At 34.3% G+C, this 16,017-nt stretch overlaps 1 protein-coding gene across 1 annotated transcript in view; it reads left to right on the top strand.

The window, feature by feature from the left end:
* Window positions 1-16,017, top strand: part of MEOX2 (mesenchyme homeobox 2) — a 72,508-nt gene that overhangs the window by 40,617 nt on the left and 15,874 nt on the right. The window contains exon 3 of the mRNA XM_008070137.1: window positions 13,696-13,868. Within this exon, the coding sequence (XP_008068328.1) occupies window positions 13,696-13,868 (173 nt within the window). The remainder of the gene's footprint in view (window positions 1-13,695; window positions 13,869-16,017) is intronic.

The raw sequence follows: 16,017 nt of genomic DNA, 5'->3' as shown, positions 1-16,017 counted from the left end.
AGCTTCTGAATACCAGGATTTAGTTTGTGAAACAGTAAGATATTACAGAGTAGATGTGGTGGGACCAGTTAGTAGGGGCTCTAGGCCTACTATTATATTATTATATTTTCATGAAGTTTGAGATTTTCAGAAAGTTTGAGAGCCAATTGACATCACCTTAGTTTACTAACTTCGATTCCCCTATGGTGAATGTATTTACTTCCTAGAAAGTGGCAAATTGTACAAACCAGAGCATTTCTTTTTACCTACCAGCGCATAATTGGATATAACTCACTCTAAATTCAGAAAAGAGTCACATTTTGCAAAAGTATTTGAAAATCAAAAAAATCTAGAAGTGCTTTATATAAGTACAAAATTTGCCTGAATTTGACTAGATATATGTGACCAATGATGCCTAAATAAAATCAAATATTTTAAATATAAATATTTGTACACACCCACACAAATACGTACATATTTTATTTTGACTTACTTGGAAAATAAAATACAATGCCATTGAATTACACTCAGAAAAACAATCAATGCTTTATTGTGAGTCCAGTTTTTAGCAGCAAAGCTATAAAAATGTGAAAGAAATAAAAGCATACAGATTTTCAAATACTATTTATTTTTTAAAAGCAAACATACTTAACCCCTGCTGATTAGCCAAAAAAATTAAAAACATAGCTGAGTTTTTAAAAATGCATATTGCAGAAAGAACTAGAAAATAAAATCATTTTCTTTCTAAAATCAACTTCATTAAAAAAAATGTATTTCACTAAATACTACATGTGAATGACAGTTGAGTGATTCAAATGAAATTAAAATACTAATAATGCGATAGTACCATCTTACACATGGTACATTTTAAGTTTGGTGTTATTAATAAGTGTATATTATTGGATTGATACTGCAACTCAGGTATATACAGTTTAAATTTCCTAATGTTTCTCTGAGCATTAGGAATCTGCACTTTGAAAGATTTACTAGGCTCAGAAGACCACACAGTAAGTAGCAACAATGAATTTCCAACTCAAGTCTGCTGGCTTCAAGGTCCCTGATATTTTCTCCAAGCTATTCTTTCCTTCTAAATATGTTAGAGTGGTAGATAAAAATATACAAATTATATAGCTTTAATTATAACCATGATTCTACTTAGTCAATGAAAAAATTTTAAAATGGATATTACTAAGATTTTTTTCTACCGATTAAAAATGATTGCAAGGTTAGCAGATGATATCTGTGTGTGTGTGTGTGTGTGTGTGTGTGTGTGTGTGTGTGTGTGTGTGTGCACGCGCTATAAAATTACTTCATAGGAGTAAAACATGTATTCCTATTATGGGTGACAGCACAGATATTAAGTAGAACAAACATGTTTATGCTTCAAGTCCCTTTTTCAATTCCAAACTTTTTCCACAGTTTGGAATTATGAATACTATCTAATATTTAATCCTAATACAATTTTGAAACATTTCAAAATGTATAGACTATTACCTATGACATGTGGGGAAACTATCAAATTGTGAGTTTGGGTGGAGTGCCTCAACTTGATATACAATTAAAACCCATGTAAAAACTAGCTAAAAGTTTCACATTCACAAAAACATAATGCCATGCCATTCATATGCTATTTTGGTAGACATTAAAAATAGGTGTAAAAAAATTGCTTACATCAATATAAAATTAAGGTATTTTAAAAATATTTAGAATGTAAGCAAAAAATATTTTTTCTAGTATTTTTCGTGTAGCAAAACATTAAAGTTAATTTCTAAAATATCATAAATGTATAGGTAATATTATGATCTGATTGTGTCCTCTAAAATTCATACACTGGAAACTCTATTCCCAATATAACAGTGTTAGGACATGAGGCCCTTTGGGAGGTGTTTTGGTTAGGAGTATTCCACCCTCATGATGGATTAATGCCTCTATAAAAAGGGCTTGCAGGAGTGGATTAACTCTCTTCTACTCTTCCACCTTCTGCTATATGAAGATACAGCAAGAAAGCCCTCACCAGATATTGGTGCCTTGATCTTGTGCCTCTCAGCCTCCAGAATTGGAGAAATCAATTTCTGTTCTTTGTAAATTACCCAGTTTTAGGTAGTTTGTTATATATCAGTCAAAATGGACTAAGGCAGATAATAATTGCATTTAAGTTGTTGAATTACTATATTGAATGTATATTTGCATTTAAGACTTTCAAAGAAGCATTTTATATGCTCCCTGTATAGTTAGCAATTCTTAAGGCTTCATAGACAATTTCATACTACATGTGGTGTTAAAGGAAAGTTTCATGAGTAGATGGTTACAGTCTATTATGTATGCAAACTATATATTTCTATAACTGCTCCCTAAAAGTTGTTATATCATTAGAGGTATTTTCCATAAAGTGCTCTAGCAAAGATGTGGGCTGAAACTACAAAAACATCAACTTTTAACACATAACTGCTATGATAATATCCTCAAGACTGCAACTTAAAACTATCTGTAGATTAAACTTAATCAGCTTCTATCTTCAACTGGATTATAAGCTACTGAAGGACAAGTACTGTGTCATATTGCTGTATTTCCTAACAAATTACACCATAAACTACTCATGCATGTATGTAATATGCCACACTTTTACCACAGAGTATAATCTATGCATGTATGATTCTAAAATGGATTATAGCATCAGTATGGTATGTAAATTACACTTTATTTTTGAGCCTCAAAGTTCAACAAGATTATCAGGCTCTCAAAACTCCTGTCTCTACAAAGAAGCACATTCTGGACTTCATCATCCTTTATACCCTCCTGTGTCCACTAAGTGGGATATTAGACTCAGTCTCACTGACCTCAACCTCTTTTTATTTCCCAGAATCACATTTATATACCAAACCAAAAGCTTCATCTTTTTTTCTTTTATTAATAAGCTTTTAGACCTTTGTACTGATTGTAGTTCTGTGTCCCAAATTAACTTTGCTTGCATACTCTTATGGGATAAACCAGTACTTCTTAAAATTTTACCATCAAAAATCCTTTTTTATTATCATTCCATCCCTCTACTCAGATCTCATATTTCCAATTTTTTCCCAAGGAAATGTCATTGAGGCAAGTAATGATGATGAAGAGGAAGAGGATGATGATCTGATGCATACATTTTGGGAACAGTCAGCAATTCTTTGTCTTTTTTCATATTATGCTAAAAATATTTACATTAGGCTGACTATTATTCTGAAAAATTATTTAATCATACAACAAATTGATTTAACTGAGAAGTACTGATTTTATTCCTATTTGATTTTAGTATTTAGAAAGCAAGTATTAATCAATGTGAGCAGAATCCCATGTCTGGAGAATATTTAGGCTGTGTTCTATAAATATAAGTTCTAAATTTTGAGAATTCACGTAATTGGGAAAATCCTTTTGCAAAAACAATTACAAATTGATAATAAGCAGCTGTATCATCTTGAGACTTTTCCTTCTTGCCAGTAGAGCTGCAATAGAGAAATAGATTCCACAACATTTCACTCTACGAGTAGTAGTCAAAAGGAAACTGAGGCTTAGTGTGTCGGCCAGAACTCCAGGTTGTTTAGGATTTTGTAATTTGTTTTGTTTTATTACTTTTATGTATCATCTATTATTTTTATAATTTTTCCATTATACTGTGAACTTAGAGCAAAATAAGTTTATAAATTCTTGCTCATTAATCTCCCAATATGATTTCAGAAAAAATACCTAAGTAATTTTGTTCTCAAACTCTCTACATGACAAAAGTCATAATTAGACAATATTTCAGAGGAAACAAGAGCACAATATTTAAAAGAGTGGACCTATGAGTATTTTTTTCAGTAAATACCTTTTATTTTGCTCTTTTAAAAATTCATTTAAGAGTGTTAAACATTTTATATGCTCTAACAACTAGGTAAAATGTGACTCCTAGCTTCCTAAATAAATGTATCTGCTTGCCAGGACTCCTTAAAGGAGAAACACACACACACACACACACACACACACACACACACACACACACATACACACACACACACACACACACTGTGACTCCAGTTTACTGGGATTGCCAGGTTTAGTTAAGTTTCATCAAATTTCCCAGTAAAACGTTCAGAGGAAATAAAAGTTCATACATTGATACGCCTGGGCCTTGTAAAATGTCACCTCCTCAGTTTCCTTGGAAAATCATAATTAAACCTTTAATTTCATTTGTACATCAGCCAAAAGTAATACATAGATCGTCTTAGGGGCTCATCCGTTTTTTGATGTAAAATAGAACTCACCCAGTTTCTGTGTAGATTCTAAACTGACTAGACTTTAGATTGAGTTCAATTTTAAGAACAAAATTTTCCGACACAAAAAAAAACATTCTAACTACTGATTCTATCAAAGGTATAATTTTCAATTGCTGAAGCAGAAGATCAAAGCCCTCTCCAAACGGACAGAGCTTACAATTGATAATTCAGTGCTCACAATATACAGTCACTGTTCTAAATGATTGGCTTAATTTACTCCCCTTCACTTAAAGTATGTGTTAACGATGAGCACAGTGAAAATAAGGGTTGAGTGAGCAGAGAAGTGACAGAGATGATCTGTGTATTTGGCATCTTGGGTAATCAAGATTCTGTTTGGATATTTTAACTTTCATGGCTATATTTAGCATCACAGTTAAATGGTCGTAGTTCTTAAATCCTTATTTTTGTGAAAAGACCATGCACAATAGGTAAAGGATATTTAGAGAGTTTAGAAAATTCATTTCTATCAGTTTTTATAACTGAATGACCCTTAGGTCTAGCAACACTGTGTGACTGTATGTGACTTCTAATGAGACGTTAGCTCTTCTAAGCCTATTTTTATTATCTATAAATAGAACAGTTGGAAATAGATGACTTGTAAGAATCTCTTTAATTTCTAACATGTATACATATGAAATCAATATTTATTAATTAAATCAATACTTATTAATTATATAATGTGTATGTAATAAAATAGTTGATTTATTATTAACTCTTAGGTGCTTTGTTGGATTGTAGAAACACAATACTTCCCCCTAAAATCTACTGAAATGGTCACACCTATAAAGGGAAGGCTTTGGGAAGTGGCAAACGATGTCTACAGTGATGCCATACCTGCCATTTTGTTGTTCTGGGTGGATAGTTCTCTAAAGTTATTGGAGACACTTATTATGCAGTTATATATTTGGGTAAATTAGTATTGACAAGATGTCCTTTTGAGCAATTTTATCTGCAAACAATTTAGTCATTGGCTTGGAAGAGATATAGCTAGACCATAGCTTAGAGGTGGTGTTATTTACAGGTAAGTAATTCATACTAACTTTTGAATCAGGTTGGTTATTCCTAGAGTCATATAACTTGGAGTTATTCATGCCTTTGTTATCTATATGCAGCTGTTATCCAATAGGTATGATTCTTCCCCTTATGGTACATTGGTAATGTCTTGAAATACTTTTTCATGTCACAACTGGTTAGGGTTGCCAGATTTAGCCAACTAAAATATAGACATCCAGTTAAATCTAAATTTCCAATCATATATATTTATCTAAATTTCCAACAATATATATTTTTAATATAAATATGCATCATGCAGTATACTAAAACTTTATTTGTTGTTTTTATGAAATTTAAATAGAACTGAGCTTCCTGTATTTTGTTCAGCAATACTAAAAATAGTATTGGGGTTTGCTGCAGGCAACTAGTGAGTAGGAACTAGGGAAGTTGCTAAACTTTCTACAGTGCCCTGAATAGTCCTACTGACACCTTTATTTTTGAATATGTTTATATTTTATTGACTATAAAGGTCACAATAATTATCCAGTTCAAAATATCAATAGTGCTGAGGTTAGGTACTATGACTTATGTGAAATCTGTTCCTGCACTTGGTATAACAGTCAATCTTTTAGGTTTTTTTTTTTTGAGTTGGAGTCTCACTCTGTCACCCAGACTGGAGTGCAGTGGCCGCTCCTGGCCACCGCAGCCTCGACCTGCTGGGCTCCGGCGATCCTTCCGCCTCAGCCTTCCAAGTAGCTGGAACTACAGGCGTGCACTACCACGCCTGGCTAATTTTTTGATTTATTGTAGAGATGAGGTCTCGCCAAGTTGCCCAGGCCGGTCTTGAACCCGAGGGCTCAGGCAGTCCTCTCACCTCAGCCTCCCAAAGTGCTGGGATTACAGGCTGAGCCACCGAGCCCGGCTAATCTCTTAGGTTTTAAACTTTACAATGTGACACTGATTTGGCACTTTTCTATCTGAACATATTTAGAGATATTATAAATATAAAATGAAGGTGATATTATCTGTCTACCATTAATTATATGAGAGATGTAAAAGTACTTTAAAAGTTAATATAAAGCATTATTGAGTGATGCTTTCCCTTTTTTAACCTGAAGGTCACTTAAATTTCTGTACCAGGCAAGGTTGCTTAGGGGTATCTTCAAAATTATAATCCATGACCAGGGCATGAAAATCAAAGATCCAGCAGAGTATTTTATATTTAGCATTAGAAATGCAAAGATGAATAAGGCAACGTTCATAATCTTAAGTTACCTAGAGTCTGGAGTTCAGAGAAGCAAAGGAGTCATGAAGATAAATAAAAAGCTCAATAATTTATATACTGCTACTTTAAAAATATATTAAAGTCAAAGGCTCAGAATTATAACATAAATGCAGTCCCCCACACTTTGAGAAAATGTAGACTTCTCTTCCATAATATAAAAGACAACACTATAGAAGTACATCTGTTACATGTCCAAGGGATTTACCACCTACTAGCAGAATTGGTGCTGAATTTTCTGACACTTCACTTTAGGTCTGTATGGTGTTATCTGATGCCATAAGAAAGCTAAGTCCTTTTTGCCCTGTTGGCAACTGTAAATTAGAGGTGTCACAATCCTTTTGGCCACTACCAAGTTACCTATTGTTCCTAATTTGTGATATTTTCTCCCTTTCCATCTTCCCAAAGATGCATTGATATCACATAACTCCAAGCCATTTACTGACATAAGAGCTGGATAGTGGGCAAATGAGAGACCCATACTGAAGTTTGCCTCCTCTTCATGACCTTGCCTAATGCTTCTGCATGTAAAAAAATGAAACTGTGAGCCGGGCTGGGTGCCTCAGCCTGTAATCCCACGCTTTGGGAGGCGGAGGTGAGTGGATTGCCTGAGCCAGCGGGTTCGAGACCCGCCTGGGCAACTTGGCAAGACCTCATCTCTACAATAAATCAAAAAAATTAGCTAGGCATGGTAGCGCGCGCCTGTAGTTCCAGTTACTTGGAAGCCTGACGCGGAAGGATCGCCGGAGCCCAGCAGATCGAGGCTGCAGTGACCAGGAGCGGCCACTGCACTCCAGTCTGGGTGACAGAGTGAGACTCCAACGAAAAAACAAAATAAAACAAAACAAAAAAATGAAACTGTGAATGTCAGTATGATCATTTTGCCCTTTCAATGTCTGAATAAACTGGAACCATAGTTGCCATCGACCATTTACATTCTAGTAGAGGAAAGAAAGCATCCATATAGTGACAGGATATGGTAAGCATTGCAAGAAAGGAACAAAAAGAGGCTGATGGGAGCCCACAGGAGGGATGTCCTCTTTAAACTGATGTGATCAAAGAAAAATGCAATGGAATATACTCTATGACAGAAAATCATCACTAGGTTTTTAGACCCTCTGCAGGTACAAATAATGCATTTTAAGAAGTTCTTTGTTATTAGGCAGAATCCAGACGCATGTGCCTTATTTTGTTGGTTATATGGCCATGATCTTTATGTAGTTTGTGTTTTCACGCTGGAATATAGCAAGAGGTATAAAGACAATTCTGGGCATCTGTAACCAGTTTCTAAGCCTGGAAATATGTAGAAAGTTCTTTAAGGTTTACATTTACCCAGAAGACACGTGCTGTTTTTGTTTTCGTGTTAGGTGCTTTTAAGTTGGTACCGAGAAGAATGAAATCTGTGCCAAATTTGACTCAAGTAAACTGTATTATGTTTCCCATTTCATGTGTCTTTGGCCACTTTTTATTTACTTTTTTAAACAAAAATACTTTGTTTTTATTGAATGTATTTGGAATGATACAGCATTAATCATAAAATTATTTTCATCAACTCTTATTTCTTTGTGGATTTCACTTTGTCTTTAGGTTATGAAGGAAGAACCATTGAGTTGGCGTCTTCTTACTATGAGGAAAAATTACATAGTAATAAATACTAGAAAAGACAAGACAATGAAATTAAAACAAAATCAAGTGTTAAAGTCTCATTCAAAAATAAAGGAACTCCAGTAAGAACAGGCTGTAAGGTAAAACTGATTTGATATGCTGATGGGCACAAAAAGTAGAAAATTGAAATGAGTTATAGCCTAGTTCCTATTTTAAATAGGTTACAATTCCTATGCTGCCATCATCTCAAAATTATAAAAAGAGGAGGAAGCAAAAAGAAATACTTTTTCTAATACCTCCTAACTTAGTCTAGGAATGCAGTAGAATACCAGGGCAAAATTATTACTTATTCCAAGGAAACATCTACATCTAATGTGTGGATGACTTTAGAGATCTGAATATTTTATTTTTATGTGAAATCTGTGTTTTCAAATTTTTCATGTTCATGTTCTTGTTAAGTCACTAAATTTGTACCAGTTTCAGAGTGATCTGGTACAATTTTCTTCTCTCTCTCCCTCTCTCCACACACACACAGACACACACACACACACACACACACACACACACACACACATTTGAACTTGTCTTAATTTGTTATTTTCTTTTAGGTAAATTTTCATAGCCTATGATGAATTGGAGATAAAATATTTCTAGAAATTAGGATTCTCTTTTGCTTTAAAATGTCATGTAAAAATATATAGATGTTATGAAGCATCTCAAATCCTTCATAATTCCTCTTTTATAAAGTCATTACTTTGTATAGCATGATTAGTGTTATAAGTTAGCAGTTGTAATATTTTCTTATGTAAATAGTTATTTGCTAAATACTGACACAATCATATACATAAAAGTTTGATCTCATTTTAAGAATTAGTTGTATAAGCTCAGACCAAGTGTATAAACTTAAATTGAAGGACTATTATACAAAATTTTAGCTATATACAGTACCATTTTCAATATAAACCACCAAATAGAACTTAAATACCTTTAACAAAAATAAGTAAAATATTCTCTATAGATTATTTGATCAAGACATATAATTGACTTCACAAATATAAAATTAATCTCTCTTTGATTTTACTAATTTGGGATTTATCGGATGTATTTCATCCCTGAAAGCACACTAGACAATCTCATGAATAGTCAAGGAGGCAGTGAACAGATACTGAAAAAGAGTACATCTACCAATTGACAATCACTGGATTAAGGGTTACAATAATTTTTGAATTTTGATGACAACTATTCCAACAGTAATTTATTTAAAAATCTAGGGACATTTCTTTGGTATGTGAAATTTGGGCTTGCTTTATAAAAAAAACTATTATCATAGCCATACTCTTTTCAAATCAAAGGTATAAGAAATAATGGATGTTTTCAGTGCTATCCTATTCTAGATCAAGCACAGTGGTTTTTAATCCTATTTTTTCACCGCACACATCTCAATGTATAATAGACACATTCATTAGTAATAGTAGCTCACTATGTCTGTGGTTCTCAAACCTGGAGAGTGGATTGGCAAGAGGATTTAAGAACCCCTGGGGAAGGTTGTTTATTTTGAAAAAAAAAAAAAAAAAGGTACGGAGAAACTGAAATGCCCACTCATTAAGAAGCCGGAATAGCAAGTTGGATAAATGCCCATAAGAAAGGCAATTTCCCGTTTTAAATGTGAAAATTACTAGAATCAATAGGATTATTCTATAAATTTTTCTGCCTGCATCAACAATCCCTATGCCTATGTGAAGATGATTATTAGCTTCCTATACATATGGACTTGTGCAGCTTTGTTAATAAATAGCAGAATCTATCTCCCATTCTGAATAGCTTATAAAACATTGATACAAGGAGTTGCATTAATATGCTGAGGCTTAATATTCTTTTTTTCCAAATATGAAATAAGAATTTATTTTAGTCGAAGCTATATAGACATTCCATTACATGCTGATATTTTACAGACATACGTAAATTATGTTCTTCATTAAACAAGCTAATACGTTTACTCAGAGTAGCCAAAATATACTCAATCATACTTTATTATTTCTTTTCTGCTAAAGAGCATTTTGTGCCACTAGTGAACAGACAAAGCCCTCCCATTACTTGTCTTCAATAAAGCATTATTATCTTGTGGCATTCTCTTGCACTAGGAGAAATAAAAAGTCACATGTGGAGAAGTTCTAAATGCTAGACAGAAATGATCCTTGGAGGGCAATTTTTATCCTCCACGGAAGTACTGCAGACTTCTTCCATTAGTGTAGTCCCAGGGAGCAAAAGGTTAGGGACCTGGGCCTGCCAACTGTACCTGAACCCATAAGTCAACATTTCCTCGAAGCAGTGAGAGTGCACCCGCAGGTGCATTAAAGTATCTGAAATGAAAAACAATTGTAATATTTTATGTTGGAATATACTACACAGATGGTGACATTTTGTTTGTGGTTGTAGGGAAGAAAGGAAGGTAGTGTCCAGATTTCCCCCTCAACACCTACCATTTGGCATAGGATATGGGAGGTGGGAGAAAACGGAGGGAGTTTTGCTGCAGTTGAAACAGCTGGGAAACAGATGGAAACTGATGTGAAATTTGCCAAAAACCTTGCTGGAGGCTTGTACCCATGTCTTACCAAAAAATAGCTAGTAAGAAGTCGTGGAGGACTTAGGGTTAGCAAGTGATAGGCTTTGAAAACTGTAAAAATACAAAGTCAAAAAAAATGTAGAATAAAAAAGCCCCCAGATCACAAAAAATACAAGTCCAGAAATGCAATTCTAAGGAGTGTGTTTTTAACAAAAGAGAGTGAGAGTATTGTGGATGAAAACCACAACAGAATCATATATATAAGGATGAAAGTAACGGCTGGATTAATGAACAGGGTGCTGCCTCACTATATTGAAGTTCTGTCTTGTAGGTGATGATATCAAGAAACCCACACACACTCTTTGTCATATAATTAATGAAATTTAATTATAATTTGATGGTTCCTTCTGTGCTTATCACAAATGTAAGTGTCCACAACTCACTTCATTTTAGTCACCGGATTTCACTTCGTGAGCAAATTTGATTTGGAATTCAGGCATTCAGTGAATTGTCTTTCATTTTAAATGTTGAGTTCCAGCCAGATTTTTGTTTAAATCCAGTCACTGGATGTATAAACCCCCTGTTGTATATTTCCAGTTACAATGGGTATGTGTATGGATCCATTACATGTGATCGTACTTCCAAGCACTGGCCTGTGCTTCGTGTGTTTGTTTGTGTGTATGTGTGGTATTCATGAAGTACTTTTAAATATCGCAAAAGTTAAAGATCAGTTTCAAAGAAACTAAAATAAATACAAGTTAATAGGCTTTCCTCAATGTGAATTCGTTCATTCATGCTTACATAAGGGAATGTGCTAACTATGAATCATTCAAATTGAATTGCTCATGAGAAAAAATTCACTGGCTTTGCTGTCATTTTCCATAGTTGCTTGACTGAAAGGAAAAGAGCATTGTCCCCATATTAAAAATAATCAGCCACAGATTTCAGGCAGAGCATGGTTCCAAAATGGCAAAAATAATTCTGATTCTCATGAGAAAATAGATACTTGTGAGAGGGACTTTCTAGCTGAATATTCTGTACTGTCACTGGGTTTACAGGCTGCAGAACAACCCTTGGAAAAGTAAAAAAAAAAAAAAAAAAAAAAAAATCAATCATTTGGAAGTTTTGCTCACATGGTGCCAGAATAGCAAAATGCTTTAACGATGTGAATGTTGACAGATCTGTAACTAAAAACAAATGAATGATGGACTGCAGCATCACTTATAGTCAGGTAAGTTGGCGTTGCATAAACAGAGTCTACCTGAAGGCTCACACATCATCTACGGCATCACTCTCTTGGTCCCAGTGGCTTTCTAGAAAGAGCAATCAATGTGTTTGTGGCACGTCACAAACCACATCTGTGCTGGAAAAAGTCCCACCTGCCCTGCCAAGGTGAGGAGCCTTTTAACATGGGAATAAGTGACAAGCCCAGAAATGTGGTCAGTGAATGATGAGGAATTTTAGACAGTGCCAGTGCACCAATCTGTGAAACGGACTCTGTGATCCATCAGGGGAAAAGTAACGGCCAGGGTGCCAAGACATCGATGCAAACTTATTGCTGCTGCCACTCCTTGCTACTAGACATAGAAAACCTTACATCTGGCCCTTTTAGATTCTGGTAAGAATCAAAACAAAAGTGTTTACATTCAAGTGCCATGTCTAGTGAATTTCCATTATGCAGGGCCCTCTTTACTTCAGTGAGACTTCCCCCAGGCCCACAGAAAGAAAGAAAGAAAAAAAAAAACTAAGAAAAAAAGGCATTTCTTGGCATACTTAAACATAATTGGATGAAAAACAAATATAATCTAAAAAGATCCTTTCTAAGCCAGACCATATTATATTTGTCAATTTTAAAAAACAATTAAAGTGTCACTCTTTGTAACCTTTGGTTACATTCGGGTGAGCTCTTAGATGAGTTCATTGCACTTCCAATTTGTAAAGATATAGTGTGGGCGTAAGTGTGTCAAGACAACTAGAGACCAGAGATAATTTTCAGGACAGTACTAACACACACCTTTATGTTGGTTAGGTTGATGTTTCACTGCAGATAAATTTGACATGAATCACCAGAGCCGGGTATCATTACTTTTTTCTTGGTGTATGTGAATTATTTTTTTTATTATAGACACACATTTTGTTCTTCAGTGTAATGTCTTCTATCCTACATTTCATGAATATTATGAGAATAAATGAAATACTCTATGTTAATGATGTCTTAAACTCTTAAGAAGATGTAATGATATGCTCCAGATTGTTATTGTTATTGCTACATTGTACTGTAAGCTTTGGTGTTTTGGATTGCTTACGTTTCATGTTGTGCATCTTATGTTTATCTTATTTAGAATGAAAAACACATTTTAAAACCCTATTCATAGTTTAAGTCATATGAGCACAATTTTATTTATAGAGTCCATGTTGGACTAAGTATGATATTTATATAAAAGAAGAGTATTGCTATTTCCATCAATGATTTTACTTAAATTGAGACTTAAAAGGCCAATAAGTACACAAGTACTTTTACGTATGCTCAGTCTGAGCTTGAACTTTTATAGTCCTGTTGCTAAACATTTGGGTTGCTCAAATATTCATATACTGAGTTGCCACTTTTTTAAAGGATTGTTCTGTTCTATCAAAATTAGGCCTCAAGTATGATTTTAAAAATCGTTAGACAAAATTTTATATCTAAAATTGTTTTCTAGAGAGGTTTGATTTTGTCTTAGTATCATGTCACAAGCTGCTAAAATTTTTCTTCATATTTTATAATAAGAAAATTAGACACTTTCCCAATTAGGCTGTGAGTTAAGAAAGAAAGATGGGAAAAATTTCAAAAGGAAATCTTACCACGTTCAGTCTTATTATCTTTGGTCTCTATTTGTTCCATACCTAGCACAGTTCTTGGAGAAGCAGTTAATAACTATGAATGATTTGATTACATGTGTTTGAATGAATGAATATCCATCCTCTCTTACTTTTTATTTTTCTAGACTCCCAAGAAGGAAATTACAAGTCAGAAGTCAACAGTAAACCAAGGAAAGAAAGGACAGCTTTTACCAAAGAGCAAATCAGAGAACTTGAAGCAGAATTTGCCCATCATAATTATCTGACGAGACTGAGGCGATACGAGATAGCAGTGAATCTGGATCTCACTGAAAGACAGGTAAAACTGGACATTGTCATTATATGATCACTGGTTAACTGCTTTAGATCACCAATCTTCTTTTGCTATTTTTGGAATACTTAGATCTAGTGTTCTTGTATACCAGTTGGAAGATAGTTGTACTATTCCATAATGAAGATTTTGCAAGCAAAATGACACAATTAAAAATAATATGTTTAAAAGAAAACCGTATTCATTGGGCTTAAGAAATAATCCTTTATTCTGTGATTATGGCCTTTCTGTATCCTTTGGCTTTAAAATATGATTTATTACACATAATTGTGGCATACGGTGAGGCATTTTGTGTTCATATTTTAAAATCTCCTTATTTGGCATCATAGAAAGTTAGCAAACCCAAGTTAGTTTCTTGTAATACTCAGGATAGGGTATGTTATGTTGAAGCAACACATTAACTCTCAAACCTCAATGGCATAACAACAACAATAAAATGTTCTTTTTGTTCACTCTCCGTAGTGATTCTACAAGTCCAGTGTTGCAAATAATCACAAACCCAATCTGACTGTCTGGCATCTTACATGTAGTGTCCTTGGCTACAAGACGTAAGAAAGAATTGGAAGTTTATACACTGATCTTTAAATATTTCACCTGGAAATGAACCACGTCATTTACATTTATATTTTAATGTCTGGAATAGTCCAGTGGTAAAACTGTTTGGGTGCAAGAAGACAGGGAAATGATAAAAGGCAAGAACATATAGATCATTGGTAAATATTTCTGCCCCTTTAACCAACACATTTTTGAAATTCTATTGGTCTTAATAATTCAAAATTCTGGTACCTACTCAGAGAACACTTTGAAGTTACAATGTTCTGTGGACCCCAGTTAATGAGACCTAAATAATATTTGTTAATTAATTGCTTTTTATGTCCTCTCCTTGAATTTTGTTTGGATGACAAATGATTTGCTCCCGTAGTGCTCTCTGTGTCCTCCTTGCATAGATTCTGATTTGCCCTAGGAGAATCTAGCCCACTGCCAACTAACAGTTGCTAATCTTTACAAAAACATTCCTGAAAGGCAAATGCAAACATCTTTATGGACAGTGCAGTTATGATTGGCCCTCTTAGGGCTAGAGTCTCATTTCCTCTTTCACTGCATGTCCCTCTTCCAGGGATCCCGCTGGAACCAAAGAAACATCAACAGGGTGTGGACAAATGAATACACGTCTTAGGAGTACAGGTTATTTTACCCAATTTCTTAAATAGTCTGCTTTCCTTCTGCTAATTTTCACATTACAACTTTGGTAGGTTATTTATGGGTAGTAGAAATATATAGAGGAACACTTTTATGTGGCTTTACTTATTGGCAGTTCATATTTTATTAAATATTATGACTCGTACCTATGTTATGGAGCACAACATTTTCCTTCCCTTGAACGTCACATACAAAATTCCTTCTATAAATGTACAACATTTGGTATGGAAAGCAAGATCCAATACCGACATCATCAGACATCTGTTTTATTTTTATTTTTATTTTAACTTAAGCAGGGAACAGGACAATAAAAAAGGTGCGTGTGTGTGGGTGGGGGAAAATGTACATTAATGTCCTTATATGGAGATGGTGAACTCCAGAAAAATGCACCCATGTTTTATGCAGTACATGAAAGAAAAAAAAAGGATTTGCTTCCAATCTGTAGAAATGACAGGATACAGACAGTGCTCTCAGCCAAGAGCAAAGACAAGATTCTGTGCTTGCTAATCTGGGGATGGTATGGTTATCAATCATTATTTAGTCATAGAGCAGAGGTTTCACTTTTGTGCAAGAATAATTTCTTTTTAGAAGCAGTTTTGCAAATCTGGCTTGGGAATTTTGAAGATATTTAGGCTAATTCTCCTTTCTTCCTAACTTGGCACGCTTGAGAAAACAGTCTATGCAAAAGTGATGTATACCTGAATGCATACACACACACACACAAATCATTATTTTTAGATGATTCCTTATTACTTTTAACTTAGCCTTTGCTGCTTAACAAGTAGTTCCAAGTTTTAGTGGCTTCCAATAATAAACAATATTTTGTTTTTTACTCACAATTTGGCTGGTCAGATATTTGGAATGGACTTAGTTGGACATTTTTTTTTTTTAGTGGGAATCTCACTGTGTCACCCAGACTGGAGAAGCAGTAGCATGA

The sequence above is a fragment of the Carlito syrichta genome, unplaced genomic scaffold (assembly GCF_000164805.1).
Source record: "Carlito syrichta isolate Samal-C Ts95f unplaced genomic scaffold, Tarsius_syrichta-2.0.1 Scaffold313117, whole genome shotgun sequence".
In the NCBI taxonomy this organism is placed as follows: domain Eukaryota; kingdom Metazoa; phylum Chordata; class Mammalia; order Primates; family Tarsiidae; genus Carlito; species Carlito syrichta.
The sequence above is the reverse complement of the archived record's forward strand: the minus strand, read 5'-3'. Positions and strand labels throughout refer to the sequence as shown.